Genomic DNA, 20,514 nt, shown 5'->3' with positions numbered 1-20,514 from the left:
ACATCAGTATTATTTTGTATAGTAAATATTCATTTATGTTTATCCATGTTTTGATTGTTTCCATTTTTTAATTATTCCTATAGCTCTGTGCATTCATATGGGATAATTTTCTTTCTATTTGAAGTATTGCCATTACTATTTCCTTAGTGTGAATTTGCCACCAATGAATCCTTCTAGTTTTTGTCAGAAAATGTCTTTATTTTATCTTCATCCTTTCAAGTGTATTTTCCCCTAATATAGAACTCAGGATTAGAAGTTCTGTTACACATTGAGGCTATCATTCCCTTATGGCTTCCATTATTTGGTTTTCTCAGGTTTTATTATGATGTACATAGATGTGTTTTCCTTTGTATTTATGCTGCTTGGGATTTATGATTGTTTTTGATCCTGTGGCTTGATGTCTTTGTATCAGTTTTTGAGAATTTTTGGCATGATTTATTTAAATATTGTTTCTGTCTGAACCTCTCCATCATCTCCTCTTGGAATTCAAATTACAACTCTACTAGATTACTTGTGCTCAGTTTTACTCTCTAATCTTTGTTTGTTGTTCCTTTCTTTCCCTGTCTTTTGCTTCCTTACTGTTTTTTTCCCTAGATTTTGGGATATTTGTATTCCACTTTATTTTTTATATTGCTTCAAAAATTCTCATTAAAATACAAGTCTAACTCTATGAGATGCCATTTAGAAATCATCAGTGTCTTTTTTTCAGTCTGTCCTTCAATATACATGTATTGACTCCTATGTGTCATGCATTGAGTTTGGTGCAAGTGTCAAAAAGATGGCCAGAATAAAAGCAATTTAACACTTATCAGAGATAAAGAGAATTTATAATACGGTGCAATAAATGCTTTGTTTAATCAGTATATTAACACATATCAGGTGCAAAAAGTCACTTGGTAGGAACCAGAGATGAGTTCTTTGGAGGTAGTGATATATAGGTAGAAACATTAAGAATGAATAAGCATTATCCATCAGAAGAGGAGAGGTGAGAGAATGTGTGAAGGCCTAGAAGTAGTCAGGGTGTGTTCAAAGAACTGAAAGAACTTCAAAATGGCTAAAGCATAGAGTGCAAGAAGGCGAATGTGTGATGAGATAGGCCAGCCCAGGCTCAAAGATACTTAGACAATTTTATGGGATTGAACTCCACCATGAGGACAATGAGGAGAAAATAAAGATTTTCAAGTAAGATAAGAAATGTTTAGGATACATAATCAAGATTGATTATACTTGGGGCATGAGGAAGGAAAAGGAGTAGAGAAAGAGATTGATTATACTTGGAATGTGAGGAAGGAAAAGGAGTAGAGAAAGACCTTCAGGACACCTGGGGTTTCTGAATGGCATTCACTTATATAAGGAAAATCAGTGGAATGACACACTTCGAAGGAAAGACAATGATGAATTGTTATGACCATTCTGAGAATGAGATACTTGTAGGCATCCAACTAGAGATTATAAATAATTAGCCTCATAAATCGGAAGTTCAGAATAAAACGTTGGGCTGGAGACAAAGAGTTTGGAATCTTTCCTACTCCATTTCATTTTTCAACTTTGCTTTTAAAGTTCTCTTTTAAACACAGATCTAACTATATGAGACGCCTGTTTAAAATCCAATTGGTGCCTCGTCAGTATTTTCACAAACAGCTGAAACACTAACATGGTGGTATACAAATACCTCTAACACCTAGTCCTTACCAAACCTGCTGGACTAATGCCTCAATTTCTACTTATATTTCAGTTGGATACAATTTCTCACTGTTCACTGAACCTAAAGTTTATTCTTACCTCCTTGTGTTTTTAATATATACTGTTTCTTTTACTCAGATTGCTTTGTCCACCCTCCTTTCAATATGAGTAACTCCTATTCAACCTTCAATACATTAGTTCCAATGTTATCTCCCCTGAGCCTTTTCTATTGCTATTGTCTTTTCATAAATATTTCTAATGCAATATTTCTTAAACAGCAAATCCTACCCTCTTTATTGGTTAGAAAATAAATTTAGGAGGTCATGAGAAGTATTTTAAAATGAAATAAAAAAGAATAGAGCAGGAAATATCAGAATCTATCATACTTAGAAAAATCAATATTGTCTTTTGTAACATTTGCTTTGGTTATGTAGGTTTGGAATATATATTAGCAGTTACAGATGAGCTTTTTGAGCTTCAACCGTTGATAGTGGAAAAACTTTTGAATTTGAAGTTAGGTTTGAATTAAGCAACAAAAAACAAACAAGACAAAAGCAAAAAGAAAAATATCCCTAGTTCATGGATGTTGCTTCAGGGAGTGAAGGAGGGGAATAGGACCAGGACTAGGGAAAGAAATCTAGGAGACTTTTGTTTGACATGTAATGCTTATTTTAAAAATAATTAATGCAAATATGACAACATACTAATATTTTTCACTTGGGGAAGTGGGTAGAAGTGTATCTTTTTTGTTCTTGTTGTATTTTATAATATTAAGAAAAGGTTCAAAGGGGGAATATTTTCTAGCTCCACCACTTACTAAATTCTTATTTGTGAAGTCAAAATAATAGTGGAGTTTATAAGGAACTGAAAAATGTTTTCTCTTGACATCTGCTATGAGATTCCTCTTAGGACGGGGGAGGATGCCTTAACAGGCTTTTGGTAGAAAGTGTGGTGACTCCTGAAGCTATGGGAGTGAGAGCGCTTCTGAAAGAGATAGAAAGGGCAATTATGGCAAGAGCTTTGGTAGTGCATGGCATGAGGGGCCAAAGGTAACCCCTCTTGGGGCCAGTTGAAAGGACTCTCAAGGAGAATCTACTCACAATTTTTCATTTTTTTTTATGGGGAGGAGGCTTTAATGAAACCTCTTCTCATGACTACCAAATCATCAGAAATATTTACTGCCCATGAATAGTTTCTGGCATTTTAGTTTGTTGTGAACACTGAGGGGCAGGATGAGTGTCACATTATATTTAATCCTCTAATAATTCATAGCTACAAAGTTAGCTAGAGGCTCTGTGCATTTGATTTGCATTATATTGAATACAATTCCTAACTCCATACACTGTAGAATTCAGAACATTCCCCTAAATTTCTGCTAACTCCCATAGGAACAAATTCTTAGCAAAATGAATTATCAGTGGTGACTTTCAGCAAGTCACTAAATATCATCACTTTAGATACATTCCAATTAAAAATATCAATAAAACAAAGTTGGCCATGCTCATTTGAAGTATTTCACATTATTGCCAATGCAATAATACAAGAAATTGATATAAATATGCAAGCATTGGAAAGAAAGGATATTATTTGCACACATTTGTACAATACAGAGGAGGAAAAACAATCCACGTGGCCAGGCATGGTGGCTCATGCCTGTAATCCCAGCACTTTGGAAGGTCAAGAAGGACAGATCACTTGAGGTCAGGAATTTGAGACCAGCTGGCCAACATGACGAAGCCCTGTCTCTACTAGAAATACAAAAATTAGCTGGGTGTGGTGGCACACATCTGTAATTTCAGCTACTTGGGAGACCGAGACATGAGAAATACTTGAACCAGAGAAGTAGAGGTTGCAGTGAGCCAATACTGTGCCACTGCAATCCAGCCAGGGCGAAAGAGTGAGACTCTGTCTCAAAAACAAAAGAAAAAAATCACCCATGAGACTACAAGTTATTAAAACTAAAAAGTTCAGAAAATTTGTTGAAGCAAAAGTAATATATTTAGGTAATTGTCCTCTTCTTTAAACAAGTGAAAAAAATGTTATAGAAAGAGATAGCATTTTCAGAAGCAGAGGCAACAATAACAACAAATCAATATACCTGCCTAGCTGAGAAATCTAACAAAAGATTACAAGAATTTTATGAAAAAAAATGACAAAGTATCAATGAAAGCCATGAAAGAAATCTGAATAAGTTGACAATTGATTTCATATACCACGACTCAATATCATAAAGTATCAACTTTCTCTCAACGTGATCTTTAAAATTGTTACCATTTTAATCAAACTACCAACGAGATAGTTGTTTTTATGTGAAACTTGATAAAAATGATTCTTGTAAAGAGAAGTAAAAAGTTTTAGAAAAGCCAAATGACACTGAAAGGGAAGAGCAAGAAGAGAGCAAAAGAATGATTACATACCAATAACAATGGGAAGAGTGTTATTGGCACAGCAATAGACCAACAGAACACTGGAGAGCTCAGACCCAGGCCCAAGCATAGGAGGGAGGTGGTACTAGAAATCAGTGGGCACATGATGGATGCACCCTCTGTTTGGTTTTGAGACAAGTGATTTACTATATGGAAAAAGTCTGAGATCACGATTTCATACCCTACATAAAAACAAATTCAAATGTATTAAAGACATATACAAAAATCAAATTGGAAAAACTATCAGAAATAAATATAAACACACAATATTCTCACTTATTGGTAGGATTTAAAAATTAAAACAGTTCAACTCATGGACATAGAGAGTAGAAGGATGGTTACCAGAGACTGGGAAGGGTAGTTGGGGCTGAGAAGGAGGGAGGTAAGGATGATTAATGGATACAAAAAAAAAAAAAAAAACCGAATGAATAAGACCTATTATTTGATAGTACAATAGGGTGACGATAGTCAATAATAACTTAACTGTACATTTTAAACTAATTGAAGGGTGTAAGCAGATTGTTTGTAACTCAGAGGATAAGTGCTTGAGGGAATGGATACCCCCACAAAATTAATAATTATAAACACATAAATTTATCATTATGAGATACGGAAATTTTTCCTTATTATTATTATTTTTTTGAGACTGAGTTTCACTCTTGTTACCCTGGCTGGAGTGCAATGGCGTGATCTTGGCTCACCGCAACCTCCGCCTCCTGGGTTCAACCAATTCTCCTGCCTCAGCCTCCCAAGTAGCTGGGACTACAGGCATGCGCCACCATGCCCAGCTAATTTTTGTATTTTTAGTAGAGACGGGGTTTCACCTTGTTGACCAGGACGGTCTCAATCTCTTGACCTCGTGATCCACCCGCCTTGGCCTCCCAAAGTGTTGGGATTATAGGTGTGAGCCACCGCACCTGGACCTCCTTATTTTTTTTACATGTGAAAAGATGCACAACCCCACTATTAAAGAGGAACTTCACATTAGGATGATGAATTACTAGTTAATATCCATCAGATTGGCACACAATTTAAGATTCTGGCAATAGAAAGTTAGGTGAGAATAAAGGGAATATGAAATATTATTATTATGTTAGTGGGAGTGTAAATTAGTAAAATTCTTCCTAGAGCAATTTAGCAAAATCTAATAAAATTGAGAGATATTATACAGCTGAACAAATACCTGTAAGAATTTTAGAAGATTTAAAAAGTTTAGGTGTGAACCCCAAAGGAATTTTTCTATGTATGTACAAGTAGACATGCACAAGGATAATCACTGGTATAGATATAACATTTTCTTGGATACATTCAAAGACTTGGTAAATTTTTTAAAAACAAAATAGAAAATTAAAACAATTTTTTCATCTACATTGTTGAGCACAACATTAATAGGGGAATAAACAAGATACAGTAAATTTGTATAATGAAATACTTCATAGTAGTTAAAGTGACTGAATTAGATCTCTCTATATTACTATAGTTAAATCCCCTAAATTATGCTAAGTCAAAAAGAACAGGGACATTTAGCATGATGTCATTTGTGTAACTTAAAAACACACAAGTTATTTTAAATATATATATATGTGGATCCATATGCATGTAAACAAACTATAAAATGAGATCCAGAATGATATTCCAATATCAGATCAGAACTGCAAAGACAATCAAGGGAACTTCAAATTTCTGAATTGTTCTTTGCGGTAATGTGAAACAACACAACAAATGTTAACATGCATTCATTCTGCATGATTAATATATGAGTGCTTTTAACATTATGCTTTTCGTATTCTAACATGTTTTTAAAAACAAAATGTGTTTAGCGTATATTGGGCGTATGATGTGTAGATATTTCTTTAAAATTATCCTATTTGTTAGTCTCTAGACTCCTCTGTAGCATGTTTGAGAGACACAATTTAAAACAAGGCAACAATTTTCAGATGGAAGATATATTTCTTTCTATTGAAGATTCTTCTGTAACTCAGCAAACTAGCCTATTTATTAATGTAGGGTATATGGAGCAGAATTGAACAGCTTCCAAGTATAATTATTTTTGTTTTGTCTGTTTTTTTTTTCTTCGCCAGCTACTGAGTGCCTGCTAATGGTAGCAAATATTCCATTAGCAGGCAAATTAAAGAGATGCTGAGTAATTAATAAACCATGTAACCTTCCCTTGAAGAATCATGTTACATATCCTTTCAAGGAGATGAATTGGTAATTCAGAGATCACTTGATTCAATCAATCAGCAACCAATCATTCATAACATCTTTTTCTTTGGGGCCATGTTTTGCTGTAGAAATCAAAGAAAAAAATCATACAATTCTGATGTATATCTGTTCATACTGAAAATTTAGTGAATGGAAAAATTAAGAAGTTACGTAATGATGTGCAAAGATTGTAGAGGTATCAAAGCAACTATCTTTGAGTTACTATAAAATATACACATACAGTGAAGTGTTTTGTGTTGAATAGCAAATGTCACTGAATAACCAAGATGAATTGCCACCATTATATCATAGAAAAGTGCCTCAAAAAAATTTGAAATCAAATTTCTTTGGAAAATAAGTTGTTCTGAATAAGTAAAACAGTGAAGGTTGTCATTAAAAAAACATAAATTAACATATTTCTTGAGAGCTTCAAATTTAAGTCACAAAGTACTAAAGATTATAAAGGACAAAAATTGTTACATCTATCTAATGTATCTATATCTAAAGCTCACACACATGTACAGAGTTAATTGCTGAAAGAGGCCTTCAATTTCAGACCCATATTTTTATAGATGAGGAAACTCAGGCACAGAGCTACATAGTACACAATTTTATAAAAAAGAAATATTTTCAGTAATTTACAAAATTTTCATCATTCCACTTCTAAAAGGTACTGTTTTGGGGGTGCTATTTCCCAATGATGTGCTCACATACTAACACAATGGTTGTCATTCTGTTTTATGGAGAACCTTGTGATTTTGTGGTGTCTTTTTTTTTTTGAGACAAGAGTTTCGCTCTTGTTACCCAGGCTGGAGTGCAATGGCACGATCTCGGCTCACCACAATCTCCGCCTCCTGGGTTCAGGCAATTCTCCTGCCTCAGCCTCCTGAGTAGCTGGGATTACAGGCACGCGCCACCGTGCCCAGCTAATTTTTTGTATTTTTAGTAGAGACGGGGTTTCACCATGTTGACCAGGATGGTCTCGATCTCTTGACCTCGTGATCCACCTGCCTCGGCCTCCTGATTTTGTGGTGTCTTAAAGATCATAGGCAAAGAGAAAAGGAAGAATAAGGGGGTCATGAGCAGTGGAAATTGCTACATCCTCTTCACCTTGGCCGGATCTACTTTTATGCATTTTATATATTGGGATTCTGCTTCAGATTTCACTTTTTTTTTTTTTTTAAATAAGCTCTTCTTTTCTAAATCAAAGTTTGTGAGTCATTACAACTTCACCAGGATATTGTTTTCTTGGCCATTCTTCTGCTGTTTATTAAAAAGTATATTATATATATATTTTTAAAAAGGCCGGGCGCGGTGGCTCACGCCTATAATCCCAGCATTTTGGGAGGCTGAGGCAGGTGGATCACGAGGTCAAGAGATCAAGACCATCCTGGTCAACAAGGTGAAACCCCGTCTGTACTAAAAATACAAAAGTTAGCTGGACATGGTGGCGCGCGCCTGTAGTCCCAGCTACTCGGGAGGCTGAGGCAGGAGAATTGCTTGAACCCAGGAGGCGGAGGTTGTGGTGAGCCCAGATCTCGCTGCTGCACTCCAGCCTTTCTCCAACAGTTAAGGGTCTGGTTAAACCCTTAAACGGGCTTTCTCCAACAGTTGAGAGTCTGGTTCCTTCTTGGCTTTATTAGACATCTGATGAACTTCATGGACTCTCTCCCCAGAAAAAATCATACAGACACCACACAATTTTGTACCAAATGTAGCAAGTACATGGACTTCCTAAAATCCATTCACAGATCCTGTGTTAATCATAGTAACTCTAAAAGCTTTATTTAGAGGACTTAAGAAACTTCCAATGGAGAAAGTTTGGAAAAGATGGAATTTTTTCAATACACTATAACTTGCAAGACCAATTTTTGCTGCCTGATGAAGAAACAAAAAGTATTTTTCATTGAACTTCAAGAATCATACATACTCTTGCTGGCCACACTGTTCTTTTGATTCATTGATTCATTCAACAGATATTTATCAAGAATAGGTATTTATCTAGCACAGTGGAAGACACTGCTAGGGGAAATGTAAGTGAATGGTTGACAATACTTGCTTTAAGTGCCATCTATTCTTGAGAATATGAATCATCTTTAACACTTAGCAAATTTTAATCACTTATCCACTAGTTAACACATGTGCACGTGTGTGCACATGCGCGCACGCGCACACACACACACACACACACACACTCCTTACTCTCCACTGGAACAAGTACTCTTTTAACTGACCTGGGGCTTGATTAGGTCTGGTTGACCGAGACCTGGGCTGTCTACCCAAGCTGTCTCCAGTGATGCATGTATTGTGTGGTTCGATCAGAGGACAGTAAGGATGTGCAGAGACATAGGGATTCTGGCACCAAGGGCTGCGATTGGGGAAAACGGTTGGTGGAATTTTCTTCTCTCTGTAAAAGAAAAAAGCCTAAATGGAACTCAAAAGCCATTTTATGCTGTGGCGTTAGTGTTGAAGGCACAATTAAAGTGAAAGCATATTTCAAAACCAAGAGAATATGACCTTTTAGACTTTGTGGGAAGAACTTAATTATTACTTCAGAAGCATTAGCCCAGAAATAATAATATATTCTGCACCTCTGCCCACAGCTTGCTCTTGATCCAAGATAAAATTCCTGGATGGTACACCTCTCCCTCCACCTAAGCACTGCTAAAGATTTGGGGATACCTCACTTCTTCACCTCTCTGCAGCAGCCTTGCCTCTTAATAACAGTGCCTGTGAAAAGTGCAATAGCCAGAGAGGTCTCCGAACTACCTAGTGAAGATCACCAGCCTTCATTGCCCCATGAGTATTTGCCTGCTCATTCTGTTTTTCTGCTTTTCCTGAGTCCTATTCAAAATAGTAGTTTCCAAAAATCACTATTAATTTATATATCACACATCCATTTGTCATCTAGTCATTCCCACATACTCAGTTACCAATTGTGGGAAGGACCCATTCAAACAAACAAACAAAACAACATTTACCTCTTAAGAAAAACTTGAGTTTGTTCCACCTGATAATTTGAAATGTGGTTCTTAGGTTGATCTTCTTTTTCTTTAGTTATTGTAGTTGTAGATGCTGTCCACTGAAACTTGTGCCTTCGGAATGTTGGAGATACTACCGAACATCTGTCAAATTCAATGTCAGTCTCTAATTTCTCCCATGCTTGCTTCCAGTGGATAGGGGTGTACCAGGCAATGGCCTAATGAAAATGATTTATTAATGTCGACTGTGTGTATTTGAGGTTTACAACATGCTGTTATGAGATACATATAGATACTGCGGTGGAACAAATTGAGATATTGACCGTCTTACACAGTTACTCTTTTATGACAAGAGCTACTTAACAAAATGTACTTAACAAAAATCCCCAGTATGATAAAATTTCGTTAACTATAGTCCTCATTTGTAGACTAGATCCCTAGACTTCCTCATCCTAGGGATCTCGGCTACTTTGTATCCTTTAACCTACATCTCTCCGTTTTCTCCCCTGCTCCCATCCTGTGAACCACAGTTTTATTCTCTTTCTCTGAACATTTGACCTTTTAAAACTTCCCCATATAAGTGAGATCATGCAACATTTTTCTTTTTGTGTCTGACTTATTTTCCTCAGTATGTCCTCCAGGTCCCTCCATGTTCTTTTCTAAGGCTGAATAATATTCCATCATGTAAATCTACATTTTCTTTATCCATTTTTCTGTTGGCAGACACTTAGGTTGTTTCCATATCTTGACTATTATGAATAATGCTGCAATGAAGATGGGTGTGCAGATACCTTTCCAAGGTGATGATTTCATTTTTTTGGGTATGTACCCAGAAGAGGGATTACTGGGTTGTATGGTAGCTCTACTTTTACTTTCTTTAGGGATTTCCATATTATTTTCCATAAAGGCTTCACCAATCTACATTCCTGCCAAGCATGTACTGGGGTTCTCTTTTCTCCATACTTTCACATTTGTTACTATAGCTCTGTCTTTTTGGAATACCATCCCTATGAAGTGTGAAGTGATAGCTCATAGTGATTTTAATTTGCATTTATCTGATGCGTAGTGAAGTTGAGCACCTTTTAATACATCTGTTGGCCTTTTTTTAAACGTCTTTGGAGAAATGTCTGTTCAGGTCTTTTGCCTGTTTTCTAAATCAGGTTGTTTTTCTGCCATTGAGTTGTAGAAGTTCCTTATACATTTTGAACACTAGCTTCTCAGATATGTGGTTTGCAAACCTGTTTTTCCTAGTTGGTAGGTTGCTGTTTTATGTTGTTGATTGTTTCCTTTGCTGTGTAGAAACTTTTTAGTTTGATATAGTCCATACCCCCTTTTATTTATTTTTGGTTTTGTTGCCTGAGCTTTGGTGTGAGACCAAGAAATCACTGCAATGGACTATGTCAAGGAGCTCTTCCCCAATGTTCTTTCCTAGCAGGATTATGGTTTCAGGTATTACATTTAGGTCTCATATCCATTTTGAGTTGTTTTTTGTTTACAGTGTAAGATACGGTCCAACAGAATTTTTAAAATGGGCTGGGCTCAGTGGCTCACACCTGCAATCCCAGCACTTTGGGAGGCCAAGGTGGGTGGATCATAAGGCCAAGAGATTGAGACTTTCCTGGCCAACATAGTGAAATCCCATCTCTACCAAAAATTCAAAAATTAGCTGGGCATGGCGGCACATGTCTGTAGTCCCAGCTGCTAGGGAGGCTGAGGCAGGAAAATCACTTGAACCCAAGAGATAGAGGTTGCAGTGAGCCGAGATCATGCCACTGCACTCCAGCCTGGTGACAGAGCAAGACTCCATCTCAAAAAAAAAAAAAAAGAACTATATTATATGGTTACCTATGTGTGTGGCTTAGTGAACTACATGATGAAGATATTGTAAGACATCTTGGCCTTAGTTTCCTGTTCTGAAAATTACAAGCAGCATAACCTCAGATAGGTAAGTTACTTTCTATCATATGTAAAACTGAGAGGGCAGTAGTGGGAATTGCTTTACTAAAGTATTGTAAAATTCATCCAGCTACTTAATTTCATAAAAGAACGGTGCAAAAAGTAATGGTAATATTAATAAGTTAAGATTTTAAACATTTAAGACACTGTGTGTGTGTGTGTGTCTTATTTGAGATGGGAAAATGGGCAGTAGAACTAGAGACATGGACAAGAAAACACGTTCTCCAAGCTAGAATCCTAGGTGGCAGTATTAAGGAGACCCATGAGCACTAAAGCTGGAGTCTGTTTGGATTTCCTGAATATGTGACATGTGCACAACATACATGTGCCAAAATTATTCAGGAAAATCCTGTATAGAGACTAACAGTTATATTTCTATTCAACATGGAAAAAGTGTTCTAACACTCTACTTGTTCTAGTGATCTGTTTTTAGTTTACCAAAGTAAAGGTTTGGACTTTATGCTGTAACCACTGAACACCCCTCTGTTTGGCTTGACAAATAACATAAAGACAACACAAGGCAAGTTCAGCTAGGCTAAGCTTCCAGCAGGGAAAGATGAATTCTTTTTAAAAAGTTTATTTTCATAGATTACAGCAAAAATAAATGGACTTTTGCTACAGGTCATTGGTTGGGAATCCTCCCTTTAAGTAGCTCAAATATATTATATTTTGAAAATATGTTCATGATTTTTTTAGTGTGATCTCCCTTAATGAGATGTGTGCCTTTCCTAGACAAGGCAGTATTTTATTTTTCCCTGTATTGTAGGAACTTAAAAATATTCACTAATAATGATAATGTGATAAAATTTAGCCTCAGCTCTAGAATGTTGGCCACATAAAACTTGCAAACAATTTTTAGTACAACAGAAAAATTATTGGGAGTTAGAAGATATGGTTTTATTTTAGTTCAATGATGTTACTTGTCATGTGACCTTGAACAAGCCATTTAACTTTGCAAGCCCAATTTTTTTTCCTTTGTAAAATCCTGAAACACTACTGAGAATCGAGTGAAATAAGGCATATATAAACAGCCCTTCAGTGAGTTCCTACTGCATAGTACTGGTCTGTTTCACATCTGGATCTCTAATGCAAAACAATACATTGGGAAAGTACCAGGCATTGATAAACATAAGATATATGTTGATTATTTCACATGTAATTTAGAGGCTCCAAATCCCAATGGGACAACAATGTGACTGGTAAAAAAAAAAATCTATCCCTGCTTTAAAGGTCCATAGACTCATGGGATCTTAGTGATTATATTATACAATCTCTTACTTTACAGATGAGAAAGTAGAATAACTATTATATAGTTAACACATGGCAAAGCAAAACTAAAAGCCACCTTTATATTAAGGCATAAGATTTGTAGCTGTACTGAATATTAACCATTGCCATGTTAGTGACAAGATGGCTCAAAAAGTAATGTAAGATATACTTTATTTTAGGCTTCTTTTTAAAAATGACCCAGGCCATGTGCAGTGGCTCATGCCTGTAATCTTGGCACTTTGGGAGGCTGAGGCAGGTGGATCACGAGGTCTGGAGATCGAGACCTTCCTGGCCAACATGGTGAGACCCCATCTCTACTTAAAGTACAAAAATTAACTTGGCATGGTGATATGTTCCTGTAATCCCAGTTTCTTGGGAAGCTGAGGCAGGAGAATCACTTGAACCAGGGAGCCAGAGGTTGCAGTGAGCTGAGATCGCGCCACTGCCTTCCAGCCTGGGCAACAGAGTAAGATTCTGTCTCAAGGAAAAAAAAAAGACCCATAATATAATTTCTCTTTTCCCATCTTACAATATTATTCAAGTCCAGAAACAGGGTCTATTCTGATCTATATAGCTGGCTATTATTTTAGACAGTGGATTATAGGCGCTGTGACTTTTTTTGCAAGATATGGATTGTTTTCTATAAACAAATCATATAAATAGAAAGCAATTCCAGGGTCATGATGATACTTTGGGTCTGTTTTTCAGCATGTCTATGGAAAGGCAGTAACCTGTCTTTTTTAAGGAAAATTTACCTGGGGGTTGCAGATAGTAATATCCAGTGCTATTAAAGTGAGAATGAAAACTAATTTATTAGAAAAAGAACTCAATACTTACATTAGGATTTCAAACTGACTCAAAGACACATTTCTGCCTATTTAAGGAAAATATTTTCTAGTTGAATTAAATGATGCATATGGCTTTACCATGGGGTAGAATTTCCAATGGAAGTAAAAGTAGTATGAGGAGGCCATTGTGGCTAGAGCAGAGTGCTGGGAGAAGCATGGAAAGAGGAGAGTGCAAGAGGTGAAAAGGGGTAAGATTACTGTGATCCAGGTTAGGTGGGCTAACTCCTCTCCTCTACAGTCTCCCAACACATGGCTCTTCCTCGTAATGCTTTTCCTCATGCTCTCCTTTACAGAGTTGATATTTCTGACCTGGGCTGCATGTACTTTATTAAAGCATTGTTTCACTGTATTGTAATTATTTATTATTCCATAACAATTTCTACTAGTAGACTCTGAGTTTCTTGAGGACAAGAAGTGTGAAATACTTATGTTCTTTTTTCTAGTACCATGACTGACAGATACAAAAGATATTTAAATATTTTCTATATGGCTCAATCACTCAGGTTCAGTCTTTCAAGAGCAGGCACAGTTATTTGTGCTTACATCACCCCACAGAAATGGTCTGATTCTGTATGTGCAAAGTTATTCAAATCACTGGGTAAAAGGAATAGTCTAAGTATAAAGCCTAATTCAGTTGCAAGGAATGAAAATTTATTAAAATTTGCATTCCAGGAGCTCAGGGATCTGGTCTGTCTGGTTTGACACTCAGTGCCTGGAGCAACACACATAGAAAGTAGAAACCACAAACCAGTTTGCAGAGTGGATAACTATGAAGAAAGTTCTGAGACAAGAATGCCTTAAACCTGGGTTTTGCTAATGATCTCTTATGAGGCTGAGTAAATAATTCAGATTTTATATACTTATTTTCCACCATCAGTGAAAATTAATCTAAGTAAATAACTTAGAATGTGTAGCCTTATTTACTCCATCAGAGAAGTATTATAGAATTCAGTTTGAGCCCACAAGGAGATCTAAAGCTGAGTGGGTGAAGCCTGCTAAGTTACATCTAATGGGTGCTCTTTCCATCTAACAACTGTTCCCGCAAAAAGACTCTTAAGAAATTAGCCCTGGCTGGGGGCGGTAGCTCATGTCTGTAATTCCAGCACTTTGGGTGGCCAAAGTGGGAGGATCATGAGGTCAGGAGTTCGAGACCAGTCTGGCTAACAGGGTGAAACCCCGTCTGTACTAAAAATACAAAAAAATTAGCTGGATATGGTGGTGTGCACATATAATCCCAGCTAGTCAGAGGCTGAGGCAGGAGAAGCATGTGAACCCAGAGGCACAGGTTGCAGTGAGCCAAGATCACACCATTGCACTCCAGTCTGGGAGACAGTGCGAGACTCTGCCTCAAAAAAAAAAAAAAAAAAAAAAAAAAAAAAAAAAAAAAAAGAAAAGAAAAGAAAGAAAGAAAAGAAAAAGAAAAAGAAATTAGCCAAGTCTATTTTAAAGGGAAAGTCCATCTCAACATAGATTAAAATGCAGCAAAAAAGAAACTCAGAGATAGATTATGCTTAACATATTTTGTGGGTTAGTAGTTATATGGCATAGCAAGTTGGACTGGGGGTAAGAAAAAGATGAGTATGTAAAAATGATCTAAAAACCATTTTGAAAAACGACTAACTTTTTTGTTGTTGTAAAAAGAAATACCTTTGAATCTTAATGGTACGTCCATGGGTATATATTTATGCTAATATTATACCAAAAGAAAGGGTGAGTGAAAATATAAAGTTGTCAAGTACTGGCAACAAATTACACAAAGCTATTGCTAAAACCCTTAATTTTATAGGGAGTAAAGTATAGTCATTTCAAGTCAATACTGTAAGCTCTTTCATTAGAATATTAGTTTTTGAGTGCAGATACTATATCTTAATTTGTTTTATTCCCAGTACTTTGCATCGCTCTAAAATAGAGAAGAATCTCAATAAATATTTGAGAAATGAAAAAATAAATAGAAAAGACCTGTATGGAGTACCTTCCTTATCCCACTCTTCAGGCTAAATATCACAAATAAAATCTTCCCTTGACTTTGAAAGTTGAAGATCCTTCCTAGAAATATGAGATATCAAAATTACTTTTGCCAAATTGTAAGTAGCTCTTGGGCCCTTTGACATTGGGAAGAGAATGCTATTGACTTGCCTAATGTGTTGTGGCATTTAGTGATGGTTCTATTCAAGCTTTTAAGGATGAAAAAGTAATTGAGTGAGCTAAGAGAATGGGGAACATAAGGAGAACTATTCATTCAGTGAAAAACCAGCCCAAATGCTCATCAACCAACAAGTAGATAAAGAAAATGTGGTATATTCATACATAATATGGAATACCACCACTTAAGAACTAATGAGCACTCTCCCACCTGACAACCTGGTTATCCATGTAACCAAACACTACATCTTCCCCCAAAACTATTGAAATAAAAAAATAAGTAAATTTGTAAGAAACTGACAAAAAATAAAATAATCTTTCAGGCATAAAGTCAATTTTACTGACATTTATGCATTTAGACACACTGTACAAAATAAAGATAAAAAATACAGATATGCTTAATAAACACAATATTTAAAAAATAAAAAGACTGTTAAGAACGAGAAACTAACTTGACCATTCGGTTTACACAGGATTGTTATACAATCAGGACTTGCTCTAAACTTGTCTTGTTCTTTCCAAAGAAAATCTGATGGAGGTTGATGCTTTGCTTCAGATGCTGCTGCCCACACCTGTAATAAAATTGTTAATGACAAATACCATTGGAGTCTAATACAATTTTGTAAATGTCATAGGGTTACTCTGACATAATCTTTCTGAACAGATGAGGTTTTAAAATATAATGACTTTATCATGTACAATGTTAAGTTGTGTAACACCAAACAGCTACTCTACAGGGCTTAAAGGAAAAAACGAGAAAGAGAGGAACCCTCCTGCATCAGCTAATTATCTGTTCTCTAAGCAAATAATCTCTTCACTTGTCTTTTCAAGTCTATATTTACTTGGTTTCAGAAAATAAGGAATTTCATTTTAATAGTTAAATTATAAAAACAAAATATTGTACACAAAATTGAAGACAGCGTAGAAATTTTACTATGGGTATTAATTTACATCCAGAAGATGGACAGCGTGGTGTAATTAACCACCAACAACAAAATCACATCTTAGGTTCAGATCCAGATCAAGTGATAATGAGACAGTGCTGAGCCACAGGCCGACAGCGTCAACAAGTTTGTCGTGTAGAATTCTAATGTACAGTATTTATGCTCTTATACTCACAGTTACTGTGGAATTGGCCTGCATTACGATATTTGGAAGGAATTGGTACAAAGAAATTGTTTGTCCATTCACATTTTGCTGGAGAATATGATCTCCAATTGCCATTTCTTTGTCAAGGGAAGAGTTAACGAGCTTTATGAACAAACCCTTGACATTCACTTCAGCTATTTTAACATCTCCAAGAGAACTACAAAATAAAACACAAAGAATATAAGGTGCATTAGGATAGGTGTGTCTTTGACTCACTTTAAGAAGTGAGTAACAAAGTGCTTGAAAGTTATTCTTAAACTGTGTATACTACTGGGCAAGTTCTACATAGAAATAGTAGATTTTGTAACCTCAGACAAATGGCTTGAGTTTTTAGTTCTATTTCTTTATCTGTGCAATAAAATAATCTATTTCATATAAAATAAAGAAAACCTAAAAAGTACTTTAGGTGTCAAGGTATAAAAGCCACAGGAAGGTGTGAATTAAAATAATTTAAATTTCCTACTATTCAAGATAAAATCATTGAAACATGAAACTCTCGAAAGTAGATCAAGAGACAAATCATTTACTTCATTTCTGATAAAGTGACTGAAGATAAATAGCAACTATGTAATTCAAAGAATTTTGAAAGGTAAAAACGTTATAGAAACATAAAATGGCATCTTCACCTTTTAACTTGTGCTGAGAGCTTACTATGTATGATCCAGGGATCAAGCTAATCATTTATACACCATTATATATCAGCGTTTTTCAGATTGTGAGCCACAACTTATTAGTAGGTCACAAATTACTTTGGTAGGGGAAGACCCCCAACTTAAAAGTAAAATATATCTGTACTAATAATAACAATACTATTTATACGCCAGGCACTAAAAAACACTATATATCTAATATCCCTATATGTATATCTATCTATGTCTATGTTTATATTATCTATCTACCTATCTCTCTATGTAATTCTCCACAATTTCTTTTCCACAGTTCCAAAGTCCAAAAAGCTCCAAGAAAAACCCAAAAAGTCTGGTCCAAAACTGAGGTGAAGCTATTTATAGTCTTTGTTCATAGTTTATGTGAATATTTATGTTTTTCTGTGAAAAGTTAGATGTTTCATTTTTGATACTTCTGTAATCCCTGACAGAGTGTTATATAATATGTGTTCTCAAATTTCCTTTCCTAAAATTCTGAATTTGGAAATACCTAAGTTCCCATGTATTTTGGTGAAGGCATTGCGGACTCACAGTAACTCTTATAATTCTCACAATAACATACTTATTTCTTGTTAAAATACTTCTACATATTTCTTATTAAGGATCACATTAAAAAATGTGAGGAATGCTGTATTATCTCCTTTAATTCTTAAAACAACTCAGTTAGGTAGTATTTTTAGTCCCATTTTAAAGAGAAATTGAGGTTTAGAGAGATTAATTCCATGTCCAGGGTCACTCCATAAATATTAATCCTTGTCCTTCTACCTCACTCAACTAGTAAAATCTCAAATAGATTTAATCTAAACATTCAGACTGTTTAAATTCTGTATACACCATGGCGTTTGAGCGCTGCTAGCAAATGCATATGTGCGCGTACACACACACACACACACACACACACACACAGACTGCTGCTACCAAAAAATTAGTGGTCTCCAACCACACCTGGGCCTCTTCTAATTGACAGCAAGTTGTCATCTTCATAAGCCAAGTCAGCACCTTCTGCCATCCTTCAACAATGTTCAAATCCCTGTCCCATATCTCTGTTCTCTTACTTGGAAAGTTATCTCACTACGAAAACATGGCCAACAGAGAGAAGTACATGTCCCCACTTCCCACATAGAAACAGGCTCACCTATAGCTGAGCCCACTTTTTCTCTGTAGCCCACCCCGTTTCCATGGAAGCGGCCCCTTCTCCCATCTGCAGTGAAGCCCTCTGGTCACCACCTTCTCCTGATGCTTCAGCAACTCGGTCCCCTCATTGTCCTTCCCTTCTCCTTTAACACCAACTTCTCCCTCTGGACTACCTATTTCCTCCACATAGGTACATATCTTTGAGGGGCTATCACCTTAAAAAAAGAAAAAAGAAAACAATCCTTCAACTTACAATTCCTACTGCCATCACAACCTTGCTATGTCACTAATTAAAATCACCTCTTAAGAAAAATATATGTTCTGTGGACCTGGGGTGAAGAATTCTATACATATTCACTGAATTTACTTGTTGCAGGTCTGAGATCAAATCATAAATGTCCCTGTTAATTTTCTATCTCATTGATCCGTTGAATATTAACAATGTGGTGTTGAAGTCTCTCGCTATTATTGTGCGGGAGTCCAAGTCTCTTTATAAGTCATTGAGAACTTGTCTTATGTATCTGGGTGTTCCTATATTGGGTGCATATATATTTATGATCATTGACTCCTATTGTTGTATTGATCCTTTTGCCATTATATAATGTCCTTCTTTGTTTTAGTCTTTGTTACTATTAAAGTCTATTTTGTCAGAGACGAAAGTTACAACTCCTGTTTATTTATTTATTTATTTGCTCTCCATTTGATTGGTAAGTCTTCCACCAAAGCTTTGTTTTGAGTCTTTGGATGTCCTTGCTTATGAGATGGGTTTGGATACAGTGTACCAATGGGTTTTGACTTTTTATTCTATTTTCCTTTCTGTGTCTTTGATTGGGGCATTTGATCCATTTAAATTTAGGATTAATATTGATATTTGTGGGTTTAATATTGTCGTTTAATACTAGTTGGCTATTTTGCCCATTAGTTGATATAGATTCTTCATAATGGAGATACTTTTTACCTTTTGGTAAGTTTTTGGGATGACTGATACTGGTTGTTCCGTTCTGTGTACAGCTCTTCTTTCAGAAGCTCTTGTAAAGCTCTTGTAAAGTGACCACATAATTGGAAGTAAATCACTCTTCAGCATTTGCATAGCATTTCACAGACTTAAATGAAATATTGGTTGGCTGTTTGTTTGTTATTTTCTTCCCTTATTCCTTCCTGTCTCTGCTGATAAGTACAATTATCGGCATAAAAGAGGTTTTTAATACCTATTTTTAGATTGCATTCCAGCCTGGGCAATAGAGCAAGATTCCTGTTCTCTCTCCCCCTTTTTCTTTAAAAAATTGTTAAAAAATGTTTTATAATAATAATTTTCTTTTCCAGTATCACTTTACACACAAAAGGGAAAAATGAACTTTTGTGTGATGAAACTTAGTAGCACACACAAAAAATGAGTGGGTAGTGGAGTTTGCCTAGATCCAAAGCCTCAGCTTCCCTCTATAGCATGAGGGCTGTTGTAGCTTTGGGTAATCTCATCTATGGGCACTGCCTAAATGACAGCAATTCCCAAATGACTCTCCATGCTAGGTCTCTCTCTGTTGATAGCCTACTAGTCAGTTTTTCCAGTATGCCCCAGAGGCACCTCAGATTCTATAGGCTTCTATTTGAATTATCATGGTTTCCTTATCACCACTTCTCTTTTATTCCCCCCGCCCACCCGCTTAGTAGTGCCAGCAATTAGGGCTATTCTTCCTCTCTTATCCCCCTACATCTGATAGAAAAAAAGATAATAAAATAAAATCACCTCTTATGTACTTCTCAACCCACAACCACCTACCTCTACTAGAGACCCACATGACCAGTGCCCTTTATAATTGAGAAACTGAGTGGCAACCGTTGGTCTATACTCTGCCAGATGTGTCCTCTTTTTGGAAACTCTTCCCTTTGTTTCTTGAAGTCCACTGTTTTGCCTCTATCAGTCTTATTCCTTTTTAGCCCCTTTTTCAGATTTTACCCAGCCCCTTCTCCCATCTTCCAGATGTTGATTCCAGGGATTTTGTTCTTAGCTCTCTTTTATTTCCCCCATTTATCCTTATAGGTGATGTTATCCATGGAC

General features: G+C 36.1%; 1 protein-coding gene across 5 annotated transcripts in view; it reads right to left on the bottom strand.

The window, feature by feature from the left end:
- LMNTD1 (lamin tail domain containing 1) overlaps positions 1 to 20,514 on the bottom strand; it is a 95,629-nt gene that overhangs the window by 56,139 nt on the left and 18,976 nt on the right. For 4 of the 5 annotated variants that reach the window (XM_035256037.3, XM_054238260.2, XM_078338032.1 and 1 more), the window contains 4 exons: positions 16,630 to 16,816; positions 15,963 to 16,082; positions 9,296 to 9,513; positions 8,549 to 8,721 (listed from right to left, as the gene is read on the bottom strand). In XM_035256037.3, the coding sequence (XP_035111928.3) occupies positions 8,549 to 8,721; positions 9,296 to 9,513; positions 15,963 to 16,082; positions 16,630 to 16,816 (698 nt within the window). The remainder of the gene's footprint in view (positions 1 to 8,548; positions 8,722 to 9,295; positions 9,514 to 15,962; positions 16,083 to 16,629; positions 16,817 to 20,514) is intronic. The other variant, XM_035256039.3, reaches the window with a different exon arrangement.

Source organism: Callithrix jacchus, chromosome 9, assembly GCF_049354715.1.
Source record: "Callithrix jacchus isolate 240 chromosome 9, calJac240_pri, whole genome shotgun sequence".
Lineage (NCBI taxonomy): Eukaryota > Metazoa > Chordata > Mammalia > Primates > Cebidae > Callithrix > Callithrix jacchus.
This window is presented reverse-complemented; position numbering and strand designations above follow the sequence as displayed.